The 19,816-nt window shown below is 41.3% G+C and overlaps 1 protein-coding gene across 1 annotated transcript; it reads right to left on the bottom strand.

Annotated features, from left to right (window-relative positions):
• Positions 1-149: 149 nt before the first annotated feature.
• On the bottom strand, positions 150-19,179 carry taf2 (TAF2 RNA polymerase II, TATA box binding protein (TBP)-associated factor). Its single transcript, XM_076148535.1, has 27 exons — positions 18,604-19,179; positions 18,337-18,391; positions 15,722-15,882; positions 15,147-15,265; positions 14,841-14,982; positions 14,283-14,514; positions 12,193-12,377; positions 11,818-11,931; positions 10,269-10,368; positions 9,941-10,026; positions 9,282-9,417; positions 8,835-8,989; positions 7,959-8,073; positions 7,508-7,617; positions 6,881-6,946; positions 6,554-6,680; positions 6,301-6,426; positions 4,366-4,506; positions 4,103-4,213; positions 3,809-4,002; positions 3,327-3,466; positions 2,932-3,001; positions 2,354-2,463; positions 1,784-2,016; positions 1,388-1,552; positions 1,131-1,233; positions 150-1,047 (listed from the first exon to the last, which is right to left on the bottom strand). The coding sequence occupies exons 1-27, from the start codon at positions 18,651-18,653 to the stop codon at positions 740-742; spliced, it is 3,654 nt and encodes a 1,217-aa protein (XP_076004650.1). The 5' UTR covers positions 18,654-19,179; the 3' UTR covers positions 150-739.
• Positions 19,180-19,816: the final 637 nt, after the last annotated feature.

The raw sequence follows: 19,816 nt of genomic DNA, 5'->3' as shown, positions 1-19,816 counted from the left end.
ATCTTCCATGGCTGACCCCTCCCCTCCCCTCCGCTCCCCCTCCCCTTCTCCTCATCCCAAACTAACCTCCCACCATCTGCTCTGCCAAGTTTCCCCAAGTTTATGTGATCTCAGGCTTTACAAATCAAACTGACTTTACTTGACATAGGTATGAAAAACAGACATTTTATTTAATTCCTATTGAAAACATTTATATCCAGATAAAAATACGTATATGAATAGATGACAAAAACTAGCAGGGCATGTGAGTTCTACCTGAAGCTTGATGCCTTGTTAAACAATGACATGAAGGCAGAAACTAATCAGAAAGAACAATCCTCCATTCAAACATGAAGAGAGAATGTGAGCTTTAATTCGTTTCCTTGTCCTTTAGACAAAAATACGACCAAATGTCCACGGGGTTCCTGTCTGTCTCAATTGTCTTTCTGAAACAAGTCAGTTATAAAAAACAGAATTATTTCAATTAACAGCTCAATTCATTCCTGTTATAAAAAACAGTGAAATGTCAATGTACAATGAACTTGTAAAATAGTAGAACAGTCAAACGGAAATGCTTCATTCCACGGCGCCATCAGTCAGGTTTACTCCCACAAGACACAGAACGAATGTTGGGATTCAACTGAGGAAAGGGGAAGAAAGCCACATTCTACCTGAAACACTGATGCAAAGTGGTCACAGAAGCTCCGTACACTGGATGTATTCATGTTTGACAGCACCTGTAGCAACATAAGCTCTCTCCTCAGTCGGACATAGAGGGCGAGCGCAGGGACCTGCCGCTGGCCGAGCTGTTGCTGTAGGCGTGGGAGTTGTCCCTGTCTCTGTCCTTCTCCTTGTCTTTGTCTTTGCTGTCGTGTTTGTGCTTGTGCTTGTGCTTGTGTTTGTGCTTCTTCTTCTTCTTCTTGTGCTCGTGATGGTGGTGGTGATGGTGGTGGCCGTGCTCTCCTCCTCCGTGCCTGGAGGAGGAGGAAGTGCTCTCCTTGGCAAAGGAAGGTACGGGCGTGGCAGGCATCGAGAGCATGGACTGCTCTACTAATGGAGGCTCTTTTCCTGAGAAGAAGCATGACCGTTACATTACCAGGGTGTTTGTATAACATTTAACACTGACACTGATGCATGTGTGTATGTGTTACCTGGTGTAGACGGTCTCTCTAAAAGGTTGAGGTGATGGTGAATGAAGGCTTGACTGTCATGAACAGTCTCCATATCAATATCCTCCTCTTCCATTGTGTTGAACTACAACAAGCCAGAGCTCCGTATTAGTATCATAATCAAATCCAATGTCACCAATTACAATGATAGATGCTACAGGACTTCAACAGGAAAGGATCAGACTAGAGAAGAAGAGGAGCGACGTCAGTGCTGGAGTTCACCAGCATATTCTTCTCACCCTGATCTTGAAGCGTCCTCCTCTAACATCTTCCTCCTGTTGCTGCAGCACCTGCCCCGGCTCCGGAGGGGAGCCCAGAGGGGTTTCAGCCTTCCTCTTCATGCCCTGAGGGGGCTGGCCCACCCCACACACCCCTAATGAAATTGGGTCTGGTTCCTCATCGACCTGGAGGGCAAACAAGACGAAAGTGGCTTATGCACTGAAACATTAAGACTTACTTCATTGGATGATGCAACAGCTGCAGAGTGTCGTCCATCACAACCAGAACAATAACACCTAGAAGGATGCTGAGTGACAGCGAGGCCATGGAAAACAAAGACCACCAAACAGCTCTCTGCTTACATCCCCATTGACATCGAAAGCAATGAAACTGGACTTGTACTGCACTCCACTTACGGCCGAGTAGCTCATGCCAACGCCATGGATGCCGATACTGGCAGGCGTGTCTATAACAGCGCCGACGCCCAGCTCAGGCTTGATGGTTGATGGATTGAGCACAGCTTTCTTTTCCTTGAGGTTGAGCACAAGGCCCAGTTCTGGCAAGGGCAGGCAGGAAGGCCGGGTCAGGCCAAACAGCGTATAATACAGGTTGACAGTTTCACAGCGGAGCCGCCAGTCAAGGGAGGTGCCTGAGAAAAAGAATGACAAAGTGGGACAGATGAGTGAATGAACCATGAGGGCAGAGGGATGGAGATGATGTGGAGAGGTTCAGACCTAACAAAGAGGATCATTGTGCGTTTGCATAAACATTAAGGACGCTCAGACCTACACCTGAACTTTATTAGTATGTTGGCAGGTATGAACATGGAATTCAATATAAATGAACTTTCAATTCTTTAATTCATACAGCGCCAAATCACAACAAACATTGACTCAATAGCGATGTGATAAAAGAGTATTTCATATATTTTCTTCATACTTTATAGTGAGACAGCGGTTAGGTCTGTGTGTGTGTGTGTCTGTCACCTGAATTCATCAGCTTCCACAGGTGGTCGACCAGAGCTTCGTTACACAGAGGCGAGTCTGCTGCCTTGGTGAAAGGTGGATTCTTACACAGCATACCCAGGATCTTGTGTCTGATTGGATGATAAACAAAAAGAATAAGGATGAAAAAAACGAGCATACAGAGAAAGAGATGAGGGTGGGGATTAAATCAAACACATACTGATACAGTCATGTAGTCAACCAGAGAGTGTAATTCAATTCAATTCAGGCATACGTGTGTGTGTGTAAATGGACTGGACTTACATAGCGCCTTTACCCAAAGCAGTTTACAATTCCTCATATTTACTTATTATATTTACACATAATCATTCACTCATGCCGTGCAAGGTGCCTACCTGCTCATCAGGAGCAGCTAGAGGTTCAGTATTGTTGAAGTGGTCAACAAAACTTGTGGGTGTCGTGAAACCAATGAAAAGAATGAGCTGGCTTGTATTCTGATTGGTGATCACTTTGGGGAGCATTTGATATTAACAAGTTGGGTTTTAGTGTGTAATGTGTGTACGTGAGTGCAAATGTGTGTGCTGTGGGTGACAACTGACCTGACATAATGAGTGGGGTCATTCTGGACCATGTTAAGCAGCCACTGCAGCTCTGCCGAACTCCTTTCAACTTAAGAGGAAATGGAGGCCATTAATACACAAAAGCAATCACACAGGCACAATATCCATGGACACATTTCTTTACCATCTAAAGTGCTCATTTTAGTGTGATAACCGGCTGAGTGGCAGCTTTGACAATAATCAGGACAGGAAATTAACCACTAACCATGAACCATTTGTTTTGAAATGTGATCTAATACAATGATATTCACTGCCACTGTAGCTCTACCCTCTTGACTTAAAAACAAGGGGCCAGTGATGTTGAGTTCAAGGACCTCTAAGATAGATGATGAGCTTCAGAAGAACATTACGGTAATGTGTGTTAAATACTGCACCTCTAGTGAAGTCCACTATAGCCTCCAGAGCAGCGATGCGAACGTCAACAAAGTGTCCATACTCAGCGTAAGACTTGAAGAGTGAGGGATCACTCGGAATGTGACCGTTCTTTTGAAGTTCACGTATTGCACTTAGACAGCTGAAGATTGGAAGAAAATAGGTTCAAAGTGAGAAGAAGACACATATTATAAGTCAGTGACATTGTATATAAGTTCGGCTTTAAATAAAGTTAAAATACAACAATTACAAATGTGTGACATATTTGGTTTCTCATGCCTGCTGACTTCACCAACAGGACTTTCTGCATTAGATAAGACTTCAATCAACACAATGTTGCACAATTAGACAATTCATTCCTTAATGCAGTTGTTCCCAAGCTTTTTCTTTCGAGCCCCAGTTTGGGAACTACTGCCTAAATGTGTTTCCTAGCTCAAATAGGACAACAAGTACAAGTAGACAGCAAACCCACTCCATTCTCTACCTGACAGTGATTGTGTTTCTGTAGCTTGGCAGGAGTTTCTCCATGTTAAGGAATCTTGTGATCTCCTCCAAGATGAGACGGACGTCAGCATTTAAATTATCCAATGTTCGCACCTCATTGTTGATGCTGATGGCTGGTGTCAAAGAGTTGGTCAATGCAGCAATCAGATCTGCACGGTAGTAATTATCTGCAAACTGGAGAGGAAATAGTGGTAAGGAGGGGGATCAAAAAACATTTGGAGTAATAAACACACTGGGTGAAGTTTAAGTAGGAAGTTTGAATCTGTGTCATTACTTTGTTTTTTCTGTTGTCATTGTACTTGATGAGGTCGAGGATAAAGTTGAGAACATCTCTGGGACAGAGGTTTTGAACATCTCTGAGTAATGCCATGGCAACTGGCATTGTCTGATGAGGAACACAAAGGCAAATCAGTGTTGACAGGTGGAATGTTAAGTGATCACATGTCACACTGAGAAAAGAGACAGAAAAACCAAGAAGAAAAAAGTAGAAGCTGTTGTCCTGATACGACTGAGAACACTGTACACCGTTGGAAGTACCTTCTGCAGGAAGTAGCTCTGGAAGCTGATGAAGTTGTTGGTCTTGACGATGTTGGGGCAGCTTTTACAGCAGAACATGCGTGTGAATAGTGACTTCATAGCTGGTGGGCCCTGCCACGTGCTCATCATGTCGTTGGCTATCTACAACCACATACAAAAGCAAAGAAATTGAACTGCATTTCATCAATTAGTGCGGTTTTATTAATTCAGCGTGATAAGCTTACAAAATAAACATATATGGCAATATCATATTCTGTATAAGCCATAATGGCTCCAGTGGTCTTATTGGAGAATCTATGTTCTAATGTTCTTTTGGTCTAGGGGTCACTAACACCGGGTTGTTGTCATGGTGAGATAAACAAAGGGGATCAAAGCCACCGGTCCACAGGGCGATGTCATGTGTGTGATTGTGTGTATTCATGCATTAATCAACATATCTTTATTTACTTTATTCATAAGTTATTCTACATGCATGTGCACACGTCAGCGTTTTTTTTACGTGATGCATTTTCCCGACCCAGCCTGCACATTCTTCCTTCCTACATTTCCTACAAATAACAGCACGTGACATACATCTGCATCTATCATACTGCAGCCAACTCTGAGGTTTACTGTGAATTTGTGGTCTGTGTGTGCATGTGTTACTCCCGGAGTACATTCTGTTATGTGCCTGTATCTGTGTACAACTGTATTGTATGTCTGTCAGTGTGTGTGTGTGTGTGTGTGTGTGTGTGTGTGTGTGTGTGTGTGTGTGTGTGTGTGTGTGTGTGTGTGTGTGTGTGAGTATGCCTGTGCCCATTGCCCATTACATTATAGTGAATTGGGGTGCGGGGGGGGTTGTGGCCAAAAACGGCAACTTCTTTGGTACTGTCTTCAACCTTCACCCAATTTATCATGTTGTGAAAATATTGGTTCAGGTGGAACTAAAATGGAGGAAATCCAAAGGGGCTAGGGTTGGCAATGAAACAAATCCACAGCATAGGCTTTGCTGTAGTCAATGAATAGGATTATTCAGTCAACTGAGCTTGAGTGCCGTGAGGGTTAAAGTGGTGGGTGGTCTTATTGCCTGTCAGGTCATATGTCAACTAGGTTCTCACACCATACTCATAACCATTTACATAATATTGTTCAAATTAAAGATTTGGGAGAGGGGAGAGAAATGCAGTAGATTTGAGTAGGTTAACACAGTGGTTCCCAAAGCGGGCGGCCCAGAGCTACTGCAGGGGGGGCGCGGAGCGGGATGGAAAGAGGAGCGTTATGAATAAGTACGGCCTCAGGTAAATGAATGAGGCGATACTTCTTCGTCTCGCTGCAGGAGAATAAGCGTCCAGAGCATATATATAACGGGGACATGTATTGGGGGGCGCGAAAAACTTTTGATCTATATGAGGGGGGCGCGATAGAAAAAGTTTGGGAACCACTGGGTTAACAACCTCATCTCCCATTTCAAAATTGAAACCTGTTGATAGTTTATCCTAGAATCTTAAAATACATGATCATGCAGCTTGACTTATTTGATGCACTTATATCTCAGGCACTGCTGTGTTTGGATGGAAAGATGTCCTACATTTCTGTGTGTGCTGTAGTATTGTTCAACAATAAACCAACAACTAACATATGTAAGTTTCTTTCTAGTTTGAGATAAAGGCAAGACTCTTGAACATGAGCAGACTTCTAAAAACACTGTTTTGCTGGATTAAGGGCACATTTAAAGTTCAGCTGTTTTTACTGTTGTACCCAGAGGTAAGCAGAATATTGTTTATATAAACCAATATACTTTATAAACTGGGTCAAAATTATAATTTCATATTGGCTACTAGATACAGTACATTGGTTTGCACTGCACAATCCATTTATTTTAGCTTTGTTTGGATTTAATACTGTAGTTATAACATTTGATCATTTATGAGTGAATTTCCAGACAGCAATGCATACCTTGGACAAACAGAAGCAGGCCTGCATGCGAACTTTGTAGAAACACTGATCTTGTTCCAGGATGTCAGTCAGAGCCAGTCTGGAGGCCGGAGTAGGGAACTTCTCCAGTGCTGAGATGGCCTCCTCCTTCAACAGAGAAAAGTCAAACATATCATCTGAAAAACAAGAAACTAGCAGTGTGTTTCAAATCATTTCAACATGCCCAAACCAAAGCTGCTGTGAGCGGCTGCAGTCGTGCCCTCAGTTGGCTCACCTGTGCTACTACATCCCTCTCAAAGCGCAGCTGGTACTGCCACATAAAGTCAGCCTGCTCAAACTCCACCTTCCTCAGTATGGACATGTCAGGGTCAATGCGGATCCAAAGGAGAGGAGAGTCAGCGCTGCATTGGCAAGAGGAGAGACAGGCATATTCAAATACAACATAATACTTAGGATAGGGAAGGTCAAACAACTTCATTTAGCTATAAAATAATTTTCCAATCAATGCAATAACAGACAATGGCGATACTGATACAGCTCTTAGTAGGGAGAGTGAGGGAAGATAGAGCTGATGGACAGAGAGGGGGCAGTGATGACTTACTCCATGGCTGACAAGTCCATGTCAACCTCTTCTCCGTTCATCAGAGGAATTTTCTTTTTCTTGTTCCTGGGAATAAAACCAAGAACAAAATCAACGATTAGTTAACCCCAAACCTTTTAAAGGTAAACATAGGACACATTCATTTCTTTAAAGTTTTTTATGGTTAGCACCGACAGTGTAGGTGATATTTAACACACTGGGTGAAAATAGCAGAACTACTGACAATGCCAACTAGCCGATGGAATCCAGTTTTGTTAAAAATACGAAGATGCGGTGCTGCACGTAGATTTTGACATCATTTCTTTGGAACTAGGCTGCAGCCACAGTTCAGTTACCACAAGCACATGTGGAGTGAGGCCGTGAAAGAACAAGGCAGCTGGAAACTTTCCTCAAGGACAAACCAAAGCAACCAATGCCAACAAGAACAGTAAGAGAGTAGCAGACTTTGTTTTATCTAAGCTTTAGTTTTTTAAGTAAATGCTGTGTGTACTGTATATGGCCGATAACATAAGCTTCAGTAGTTCAGTGTTTTGAATGGCTGTGGAACATTGCAGAATTGTACAGTTTGATTTTCTTTCATGTTGGAATGTGGGTGGAATAACCAATATGTCTCACTCTATCACCTACCGCCTGCTCTTGGAGTGACAGGGGATGTCATGTTTAAGGCTGTTTTCCTCTATCTGAAGTGAATGGTTGAAAGAGCCATCCAGTTCCTGCACTGTGACCTTGATTGGACCCTGCATGGAAGAACAGTGTTATTCAGACTTATTTGCTGATTAAATTACAACCTTATCCAAATTTGTCTCTGTTGTAATCAATGAAGCAACACTTACTGCTACTATGGCCTTGTAAACTACACTCAAAATAGAAATACAAACTAGAGCTTTCTTGAAATGTATCTAAAATGCATCGGTTGGTTGACAATGTATCAAGGTATGGATTGTAACAGTCTCAGAGAGAGATGCAAACTCTCTCTTCTACTGTACCTGCAAGGCTTTGAAGAACTAGCCAGTATGCGGTTACAATGAATCCAAACGACACAGGTGCAAAAGACACACATCTTCTCTTAAATGCTCACCACATATTTTTGAGTTCCAGAGGAGGTGTAGTCCTGACGGATCTCTAGCTCCAGCACATTCCTCTTTCTGTTGAAGGCAAAACTTCCAAAGAATTTCACCACAGCACTCTGGTCTCTGGGCAAAATGGGGTTAAGGCTGAAACATCTACAACCTGCTTGATCAAAGATTGTGTGTCCATGTGTATGAAACATGTTAATGGAATGCTTTCAGTGTTTAGCACATGCCAACCAGTAGACTGAGGTTGGTTCGCTGTTTTTGTCAAAAGTCTGCTCCGAAAATATAAAGTAAAGCCTTCAAGATGGCCAGTCAGCATTTCTTGCTAGGGTCTGAGGGAAGGGAGGCAGAATATTCCCAATATCAAACATTTTGTAAAAGTAGCACCACTACAATGCTTTGTGATGTCAGTAGATCGATTCTCTCTCAGACACCAATGTGAGGCTTCAATCAAGAGCATGGAGGAAAGAAGCACTTGAAAACCTATTTACAGATTTCAAAGCCAGCTTAGATGGACTAACTTGTAAATGTGTCTAGAACTGCAGATAGTATGACATCTTTGAAATACAGGCCTGGCTGAAAGAATTGCAATAAAAAAAAAGTTTTCTCAGCCGGTTGTCAGCCGGCAAAGAGCCGCATGCGTGTTTAACAATGTCAGCTCAGAACTGTCTGCGAGCTAGTGATGTGTCCTTTCGTGTCGAGGCTTGGAAGCGTGTGTCGAGTAATCTAGGAAGATTGTTGCGAAGCGCGTATCGAGGCGTGTGTTGGTGACGCATGTGGTGACGTTCGCAGTGCGAGCCATATGCGGTCATCTAAAGAGCCATATATGACTCGAGGTTCCCCACCCCTGTGTTAGACTAACAAAGCAGATGAAAGGATACACCCATTGTTTGATGAGCGGGCCGATGTCTTTTCCAGAGACATTGGAGATGGATTTGAGGAAGGCGTGAGTAGACAGAAGCATCTGGCTCCACATGTGACTCTGGTACTTCTGGGATGAGGCTGTGCTGGCCAGACTGAGCAGCTTATTAAAAACCTGAAAGAAGTAAGCACAGGAGGTCACAAGGCAATAGACCAATGTGCAGTATTTTTATTCTACAGTACAGGTGCATCTCTATAAATAAGAATATTGTGGAACAAGATTTATTTCAGTAATTCAATTCACCTGCAAAGGTTTCCTGAAGGTTTCTCAGTCTGGTTCAAGCTACACAATCACGTATTCTAACTTATTGAGATGCACCTGTACATGATATAAAGAGCACAGGTAGGTTGTATTCTACACACACACACAAGCAAATCTGTACTGAGTTCTATGAGAAGGTCCTGACCTGCAGCATGAACTCCATGCTGATTCGGTTTTCAATCAGCCTCATCACCAGGTGGGCTTTACACTGGAACATCTTGTAGTATTCCCATGACAATGTGTGGGGGTGCTTGACAGAGAAGTGGAGGTGCGGAGTTGGACTGAAGAGACAAAAAACATTGGTTGGCATGTGTGAGTGAACAATTACAGATCACACTGGGAAATGTTTAGTACACTTAAGTGTTTACAAACAATACTTTATGCCCATCAACTAATAATTATTGCCTGGAATTGGTCAACTGTGTCAAGAAATCAGCATAATGCCATAATAGATACCCACATTATGTACATATCATGTGTTAGTGTAGCACATTAGAATAGCAGTGGTGTCATACAGGGGAAAGATGAGGTAATGGGCCCCTGAGCACAAATGCGTTCCAAACCAATGTCACTATCCTTCTCATGTTGCATTTGTGAAGTTACTGACAGCGTCGTCATGCATTCCATCTGGCCATAACATTTGACAGCATACAAAGTTGGTTTAAGTGCATAGATTAAATGTCAATATAATGACATACTGTCTGACTTACTACATGTCATACTCCTGTTGTTAAAAAAAGAAGTGTTAAATAACTTCATTGAACAATCCTTCTGTTGTTTCATAAAGTCAAAGCCTTGTCTTACTTGTCCTTCTCTTTGCCAGCGCTGAAGGTTGGGTGTAACAGAACCCCTCCCATCTTTAATTCATATTCCACAATCTTGTCTAGCTCCTGGGTAAGTACAATGGATTTAACATTCAAAGAACATATACAAAGTTTAATTCAAAAACATTTAAATTCATTATCGTCGTATCATTATTATTGGATGCACATCTTTTTACTTACACTTTATTTGCATGTAATTCATTTAAAAAATAATAAACCATCTTATTAAGTGATCTAATGTGTTCCCATCCACTTTTCTAACAACATTCTGTCTGAAACCCTACAGCAAAAGAGCAAAGGATGTTTACCTCTTTGATCCAGTGCCGGTACTCGTTTACCCCAAAGGTTTTCTTCAGGTAAAGCCCATAGATGTAGCCTGAGATTCCCTTCAGTACCCACTCATCCGCCCTGTAGATGACATCATTGTTATTCTACTGCAGCATAACCGTACAAAATAAAACAGGATTTCTTTTCACCAGTCAATTTGACCTCCAGTCCTAAAATAATGACCCAAACCATGCTCAGTTTGTGATGACGCAACAGAGTGTTAAGCCATTTCACCACTTGATTAGAATGAACAATGCTACCAGCTTGATATTCGGAGCCTTGGGGTTGGGAACAGATATTTTCCCATACAGTTTGGTGGACATGTACAATAAAACCCCTTATACCTACAATTGTCTCCAGTGCTTATTTTTCTTACAATGTTGGAAACCTCAAGGCCTAAACCCTGGATGTGTGCTGGTTCATCACTCTGTAATTCAGAGATTTGTTCCCTGTATTTCTTGGAAGGAACACGACAAAAGCAACTATGAGAAAAAACCATTATGGCTGGCCTGAAGCAGACATGATAATGATACGCCTATGGTTGCTGTGTGCAGCTAGGATAGACGGAGCAAAACTAGTTCTATCCAGTTTTATGGGAAATTGTGCCAATGGGCTACACCCATGTGTTTGACTTTTCCCTTTTCTTGGTTCAGTATTTTTCCACTGCATAACAATTAAATATGGATAATGCAAGTCCCTGTAAGGCAGTATAACAATTTCTATGAAAATGTGTCTGTGTAAGTCAGAAACAGGACCTAGAATAGCTTTTTATTATTGCAGCATGCTTATCTGAGAATTCCCAATTCATTTAAAGGAAAGATCAAATCTTAACACCTTCAAGTGTTGCTTATTTCTGCATCAGCTGAACCAACTGTGGGGATTTCAAAAAATAAATAAATATAACAAAGTCCTGCCTTCCCCTTTGTAGCAACATTGGCGCTGATCATTTGTCAAGAGGGAATGACAGCATGTGCCAGAATATACTGCATAAACCGTGTAATCTGTTTTATTAACAGACATTTCAAATGTATGCTCTTTGAAAGCAAATCATTAAGAAAAGAAAGGTGAGTGGAGAGATGAAAGCAGTTCTCTTTACAGTAGTAGAAGTGGTTAACGCTGCTGAAGTCCTGCCAAAGGGTCTGTTATCACAAGCAGAAACAGATTCCTGGATCACTCTGACTCGCATCACACTGAACCAACTGCCACACAACGATCCATCATGTTGGCTCATACAGTAACTCTAACCACTGGCCCTGTTTCGGACTTGTAGTACTGCCAGAATAGGTTAGATCTGTTGTAAATCTCTCATCACAGGCCATCTATCTATCTATCAATACTTCTCAAGAAACCAGATGACATTGGAAAGAATTGCTGACTGCCTGGAATTCCCTAAAAGTTGTTTTTATACACATATGCAGAAGAATAATAAGAGTGCTTCTGTCTTTCCTACATGCACAGCACCCCTATTTGAAATATGCCAGTGTTTATGAGCAGTGTTGCATTGGAAAGAAAAACTTCCTCCACTCCTACCAGGACATTCTGGAGATGAAGCACCCAAAGAACTGCTGGGCCAGGGCCTGGGCTAGACAGCGCCGTGTCACTGGGGTCTGGTCTATGATCAAAGGACTGTGGAGCAAATTGGTACTGAAAAGCAGGCACAAAGAGAGAATGAAGTCAATTTAATGAACACTCATCAGTTGTGATCACTTGTGAAAGCTTAATTATGAGAGCCAAGTGCACACACACATTCAAATTGAGCAGTAACTTCTTCTGTATGAAAGCATCACACAAAACAGGAATACAAATGAGTGAATCTGCTGAAGCATATAAGTGTTACTGACAGGAAACTAAAGTAAATGCATTTGATCTTGAGCTAACAGCACTAGTATCTTCTACCGTACCAACCTGAAGATGCTCATTGAGGCAAAAGATGACACCTGCACATAGGCCTCATCCACAAACACAGTTTTGAAGCAGGCATAAGGGTAGCGGCAAGTCAGGATCTCCTCGTAGAATTCAAAAATCTCATGCAAGTATGACATGGTGTGTTTGAGCAGGGGCAGCAGCTGGGGCAGGCAGAAGTGGGTCACCTGGGAGGGGACAGAAACAAGAAGCAGAGCTCAGTATATTACCTTTGTACACACTCAAAAGTATGAATCACAGAGACATTGTTTATGCCATGTTCACAACTGGGACCATCGGAAATCTTGTGATCCAGGTGCACAAGAAGTTCAGCCTCTTCAATTCAAAGCACAAGACCCTACGACTCTCACTATGATCACAACATAAACATTACACCTCAACTAACATTCTTCCATCTTTTCTGAAAACATAAATGGCTATAGAAGTTAGGATGTTAAGCACAGCAGAATATCAGTCTTATATGACAATAGTTCAACACAAACTAGAAATGCACTCCAGGGTTTTCCCTTCCATTATATGACTTAGGCACAGGCCAAAGGAAGAGGAAAAACAATGAATGTTTAAAATATGTTTTTTCGGTAGACCCAAGCCAAAATGAATCAAAATAAAACAAAAACAACAACAAAAAGCACCGAGGGAAACAGATAGGGCACTTTACTGCATGCTGCTGGATTCATTGAGATGGGTATGTCAACAGTCAAAACCATGATAAGTTTGTCTGATTGGCTGGAGCATCCTCATCCAGGACTATGAAGAATTTAAAAGCATTATACGCACTAAAAGCAAAAATGCAAGAAGGTTGGCAAAACAAGAAGGTTGGCAGACAAATGCAATATATACAGTAAGTACCTGATGCAATTGTGCACAGTCTATTAAGTTTGAGTATTTAGTCAGTTGAGTAATTATGCTCAACTGACAGTGACACATGTACAACTGTGTTCATTGTATTTATCCATTTGAAAGACATGCTGTTATTGGAAACCTGATGTGAAAATGGGCACATCTTGTGTTTGTGGACATCTAGTGGGCATTAGCAGCAAGTAGCATTCAATTGAGTCATTTTGGGTGCGCTAGATTCATAAAATCTGACATTAAGTGTAAAGAAAACTACATCCTTATCCAAATTTCAATGTGAGAGAAAATATCTGCTTTGAGGCTCCACATCATCTTTGAAACAGATATATTTCCAAATGAAATATATATTGCAATTTCCCCCCAAATAATTGGTCTTTGGTCACTTCCTTCAATTACAATTATAATATAAGCCTTGGTGTATATTTGATTGATTTGATCATTCGATTGCAAAAAGAGCAGGCAGGCTAAATTGTATCAAATCAAATTGCATTGTTATGGAAATACTTTCTGATTTCTATCCATTGCAATAAAACAATATCATGTTCATTGTTCAGATCATCTAATTACTACATACAGGAAAGAACAACATCTACAACTACTAATCATTAATGATAACGTTGAAAGTCATAGTTCCTATTTCGACCTCCTAGACCACAGGTGTCAAACTCAAGGCCTGCAGGCTGAATCTGGCCCACCATGTCATTTTATGTGGCCCGCAAGTGCAAAGAGCTTTTAAGCGTAAATTGTCCATAAACTACATTTCCCACAACACATGTCGATTTTGTGACACGCGAAGTGAGGGCATCCCGCCACTAAAATGCAGCTTTTCTTTATCAGCGTCAGATCAGCGCTTTAACAAAGGTGATTTTCTTTTTAGAAAATATTCTTATCTACAGGGATGCAGGGGGGCCCTTCAGAAAAAGTTTGGGAACCACTGAGTTAAGAAATTTCAGGTTGTTCATCACGTTTGGTAGAAAAAGATAGTACAATAAAAGTAAACATTTGCAATATGAACCTGTAGATCTTTGCACTAAAACAAAGATAAAACTTGGAGTTGTCCATTTACATCCATCTATAGGTTATTATGCTGTGATTTTACTAATCCGGCCCACTTGAATCTAAATTGGGGTGAATGTGGCCCCAAACTAAAATAAGTTTGACACCCCTGTCCTAGACATATAATCTGACCAAGCAGCTCGCCCATCATTTAAACCCACCTCATGCATGTAGGGGTCAACAAGGATTTCAAAAGGCCCCACAGCCAGGGAGATGTTGGGGGCAGCAGTGGGGATAGGGAGGACGTAATGGAATGTCTTCTTCCTCATATCATGGGTGTAGATGGTCTCCACCAGATCCCCACAGGACACTGCTACCATGGACGCATCCACAGTGAACTCCAGCTTCCATGTGCACAGCTCCGAGTAGGAGTCAACACAGGGGAACCAGAATCTGGAAGATGAGAACATGAGAAGCTTAAAGTGACATAGGCATAAAAAATGTAAAGTGTCTCATTTTAACCATGTCGTTAAGGAGATATAGGAACTAAAAGTCAGGAACTACCTAATCATCAGTGTTTAGCCCTGCCAATTCTACCCTGACAGCTAATGCACAAAAAAGTTAGGCATAGGTTCTTGTAAAAATAACTTGAAATGGTTCCTAAATAAAATACAGAGGTTACACATGTGCAGCCCAATCTGTGGTATGACAGGGTGGGTGAACATCAGGATAGGGAGGATAAGCATACATGAAGATTCATATAAGAAATGTTTTCAGACCTTGTGGAGTTTTGGTAACCAAATGAGAACACATGAGCGCCTCTCTCAGCCATGCTGCCCTCCACATCAGGGACAACGAAGTGGAGACCCCCTTTGGGTTGGTCCAGGGAAAACTCGATGTACACATTGAAAACCTTCAAATCTCGAGACACAAAACAAACAACAGATCAGATAAATGTAGTAACCCACCTCAAGAGGTCATATCAGACTTATCAGCTGAGCAATATTTGATGGCAATCCACATTATATCATCAAAAATGCAAGCCAAAGCTCTTGTTTTTTATCAGCAGCCTTTATGCTTCCTACCATCTCCTTGCTTCCACAGTTCAGATGGAACTTTGATGACCAGCTCCCCGTGTCCTGCATCAGGGTCCACAGCACTCACTGCTGCCGTGTAGGCACTAGAGAAATAGTTCAGGTTCCTCCTACACAGACAACACACACACCACACATGCACAGAAATAGAAGTGTGTCTTAGCAGCACTAAGACAAGCAGGTCAGGTCATCACACAACCTATCAGTCATTTAATTCTCAAATGTTCATGATATACTTCCTTGTTACTTTTATACTATACTGCAATACATTTACTATCCTGGTAAAATAAAGATTGAAAATGTGGGGTGTGATGTCAGGATATGGTTACTTTGCCTGTTTTTTCAGAGATTGACTCCAAAAACTGGAGTGGTACATCATGTAGTGTCTTTGGCAGGTTTATTATACCACATATGCCCCATAGACTTGTGGTCATATCACCCAGCCCTTTTCTATACACACATTTATTCAAGCAAGGCCACTTCTATGTCTATGTTTCACAGTGGGGCTTACTTTATGAAATTGCAATCACTAGTCGGAGAGCAGAGGGGTGCACTGATTTACTCACTGTTTGGACTCATGGTGGCACACTTCCAGTGTTGGATCATTGTAAATGAACGGGGCCTCAAGATCATTGACTCGGACTCTGTAGATGCGGCACTGTTTACTGTTGAGTTTGATCCGGTTCAGGTTGACCACCGTTGGGAAAATGGTCAGCTCAACAAAGCCCTATGAAGGCACACAGAGAGGAAGGAACTCAATGCAAAGTCAAGTTTGTCTCATCATTTGGACATCATGGGCTGAAATCAGAGTTGAGATGTGCACAGGGAAGTTGGAGTTAATACCTAAGATGCACTATTTCATGTTAAAATTTCATATTTACATGACGGATGACATTGAAATTTCCCAAAACATTGTTTATGTCCAGGTTCACACAAATGTCGCAGGCTTCTGGGCCGCACTGTATGTAAATATAAACAGTACACACAATACATACAATAGATCCACACTCACTGGCCACTTTAATAGGTAAACCTTGTTAGTACCGAGTGGGACCCCCTTTTGCCTAAACTGCAGAACTGCCTAAAATCTTTGTGGCATAGATTCAACAGGTACTGGACACATTCCTCAGAGATTTTGGTCCATATTGACATGATAGCATCACGCAGTTGTTGCAAATTTGTTCCCCCACATCCCAAAGGCGCTCTATTGGATTAAGACCTGGTGACTGTGGGCCATGTGAGTACAGTGAACTCATTGTCATGTTCCAGAAACCACTTTGAGATGATTTGAGCTTTGTGACATGGCGTATTATCCTGCTGAAAGTAGCCATCTGAAGATGGGTACACTGTGCTCATAGAGGGATGGACATAGCCATGGTCCCCCACACCATAACATCACCAGCAGCCTGAACCCCGAATTGGAGACTCTGTTTCCTGTGTGTGGTTTCCAGTGTGGTCTTCTGCTGCTATAGCCTGCTATCTGCTTCAAGGTTTGACGTGTTGAAGGTTCTACTCTGAACGTTGTGCGTTCAGAGAGGGTCTTCTGCATACCTTGGTTGTAACAAGTGGTTATTTGATTTAATTCTATCATCTCGAACCAGTCTGGCCATTCTCCTCTGAAATGTGGTATCAACGAGGCATTTTCGCCCAGAGAACTGCAGCTCACTGATATTTTCTCTTTTTCTGACCATTCTGTGTGAAACCTAGAGATGGTTGTGCTTGCAAATCCCAGTAGATCAGCAATTTCTACTCAGACAAGCCCGTCTGGCACCAACAGCCATGCCACGTTCAAAGTCACTTTGACCACCTGTCTTTCCTACTCTGATGCTCAGTTTGAACTTCAGCAGGTCATCTTTTAGATACTTGCGTTAACCAGCAGTTGAACAGGTGTACCTGATGAAGTGGCCGGTGAGTGTATATACAGTGCGGTGAAAAAGTATTTGCCAATTTATGCTAAAAGAAAGACTTATATTTATTTGTAATAGTTACGAGAATAGAATTTTGGCAAAGTCAGTCACAAAAGACAATCACTTTAAATATATAAATATACAATATGTAATTTTGGCAAGTGTTGAATTGGTAAAAAAAATCCCTCTTGATAAAGTTGTCATTTTCAGGACAAAATGATCATTACAATATACACACACACGACCGGATATCACCATAATAAAGCTTCCTGTTCAGGTAGTGCTAGGGAGTGTCCAAACTAATGAAGGCACACATTGTGAAACCCTTGTTTTTAAAAAAATGTATAAAATGGATTCACATGCTACATATAAGGATACATTTATCAATAACCAAATAAACACAATTACCCAGACTGCAGGGGAATTGATTGTTTATTGTGACTGACACTGCCAAAATTGTATTCCCCATGTTGCATCTCTCAACTATGCCTGTGAAAGAATACTCAGCCAATAACCACAAAAAGCTATTCTGATTTAAAGTCAAGATAAGAAGAGTAGCAGAAGTGATGATGATGACGATAATGAATAACACATTTATACGACTGCTTCAGTGTCTTAGACACTGAAGAAGTATGCAGGCCATGGAAAAACTACGACATTTGCAGTCTTTGAACTGAACTAGAACAAATAAATGTTATACAGGTGCATCTCATCCCAATCAATTAGAATATCGTGGAAAAGTTAATTTATTTCAGTAATCCAAACCTCTCATATATTATAGATTCATTACACACAAAGTGACATTTTTCAAGCGTTTATTTGTTTTAATGTTGATGATTATGGCTTACAGCTCATGAAAACCCCAAATTCAGTATCTCTGAAAATTTTTATGTTATCATATTATATTATTATCAAATCACCTGCAAAGGTTTCCTGAGCCTTTATTGTTGCTCAGTCTGGTTCAGTAGGCTACACAATCACGGGGAAGACAACCATATTCTAATTTATTAAGATGCACCTGTATATATACACACAGCATATTGATTACTCATAGAACTTATTTGTCATTCTAGAGTTCTGTGACCAAATTATCAGAGGAGGATGCTGGTGGGTCATTATTGCCCAACACCTCACTGAGAAACTTTGTATTGTGCTTTCCTTCAATTTGTCATCTTTCACATGCTAGAATCTCCTGTGTTGAACTACAGCAGCTTGTAGGCCGACCTAACGTATTACACTTCATTTGTATATGTATTGACTATAGTTGTACTCACAATAACAGATTTCCTCTGGAAGTTGATGTTGTTGATGCACACCACCTGATGGGTCGTAAAAGCAGAAGTAAAATATGTTATAATCTATGTATATATAAATTCCCCCTCCCCTCATTCAACTACACATGAACTAAAATGACAGGGATTCTATATGTTGGAGTGTACACTAGGGGAATAAATGTATACTAACGTGATATGTTACTAAACGTGAATGCAGCTCAATTCCTCCGTCAAATACAAGGCAAAAGTAAATTTAAAAATACTTATAATTTAAAGGGGCGTGGGCTTTCGAATCCTTTATCCTTTTTCCTGTTCATCTTTGAAGAGCAAACATGCCAACAGTCCGCATCAAAATATCCAACTGCCGTGTGCCTTCACAGCTTCTCTCTCCGGTCGCTCAGAGAATAGTGACTGCTGCTGCAATGTACTCGGCCATTTTGTTAGTCACCTTTGACCTCCCGCGTAAAATGACGGGAATAATAAATCGATGTATTTAGAAGAAGACAATAAAGTATATGCTATTTGTTACTAAGGTGATGAATGACACCGTATCCTTACAAATGCAAAGTAATCATTTCTTAAAAAATAGAAATGTGATGTAGTTTGAGGACGGGGTCTTTCTACTTAAGAAAGAAACGGAAGCAAAAAGCACCGGGTTTTGGTGCAAAAGTACGATTTTGTTTGTTTTATGTCATGCAACTCCGGAAATCGCTTAACGGTGGTTGGGCCATCCCATCCGAGTACGCTGTGGTCTAATCCAAATATGCTGAGTTGCAGAATCGGCTGCCAACATTACGAGTCCCGGTCTAGTTCATGAAATGTGCTTTGTCGCCGTCGCTACCCGATTTGGTCCAAGAAACCTAATTTGGACTACGCATGCGCAAAATGGCGCCCATGTTTACGTCTTTCAACGTTTCGATATACGGCAGCACCTGATTTGGACCGCGCATGCGCAAACTCGCGTCAGACCACGCAAGTGTAAACTCGCGTCTACGTCCAGACGTTTTAATATACGCAACTATACTTACGGTTTACATTTCATCTACGTTGTTTTTGAAGTTCATAAGTTGAATAAAGGCATAACAATGTTTGAAAGGAGACATGTATGCAATAATACGGAGGTATTTCCACAAATCAGCGCACTGTTACTTTGCACCCTGCACAGTGCTGTTATACCACATCAGAAGACAAGATTACAATTTTAATCAGTTACAACTTTTCATCATCCTACATGCTGTCGGAACCAGGAATAACGTGTTATCAGTGTTGTCATTCTGTTACAACATTGCTTAACTAAAACACGTACCAAACTTTTGGAATAAAGAAAAAAAAAGGGAGGGGGGGAAGCAGGCAAAACATGTTCTTGGGTTATTAAATTCTACAAAGAAATTAGTGTAGATAAAATAATCAAGAGTAGTAGAGTTTTTATTTTCTGCAGCAAAAGTCCTGTTTCACACTCCAGTCCAGTAAGTGGCGGTAC

Source organism: Genypterus blacodes, unplaced genomic scaffold (assembly GCF_046128005.1).
Source record: "Genypterus blacodes isolate CSIRO-AG114 ecotype Tasmania unplaced genomic scaffold, CSIRO-AGI_Gbla_v1 ptg000040l_1, whole genome shotgun sequence".
NCBI lineage: Eukaryota > Metazoa > Chordata > Actinopteri > Ophidiiformes > Ophidiidae > Genypterus > Genypterus blacodes.
This window is presented reverse-complemented; position numbering and strand designations above follow the sequence as displayed.

Coding starts and splice junctions, on each gene's coding strand:
- taf2 (XM_076148535.1), bottom strand. CDS start 18,653: ATGAACAGGAAAAAGGATAAAGGATTCGAAAGCCCACGCCCCTTTAAA. Junction 3,002..3,326: donor TATAGTGGACTTCACTAGAG/GTGCAGTATTTA, acceptor TTTCCTCTTAAG/TTGAAAGGAGTTCGGCAGAG. Junction 2,464..2,931: donor GACCCCACTCATTATGTCAG/GTCAGTTGTCAC, acceptor TCATCCAATCAG/ACACAAGATCCTGGGTATGC.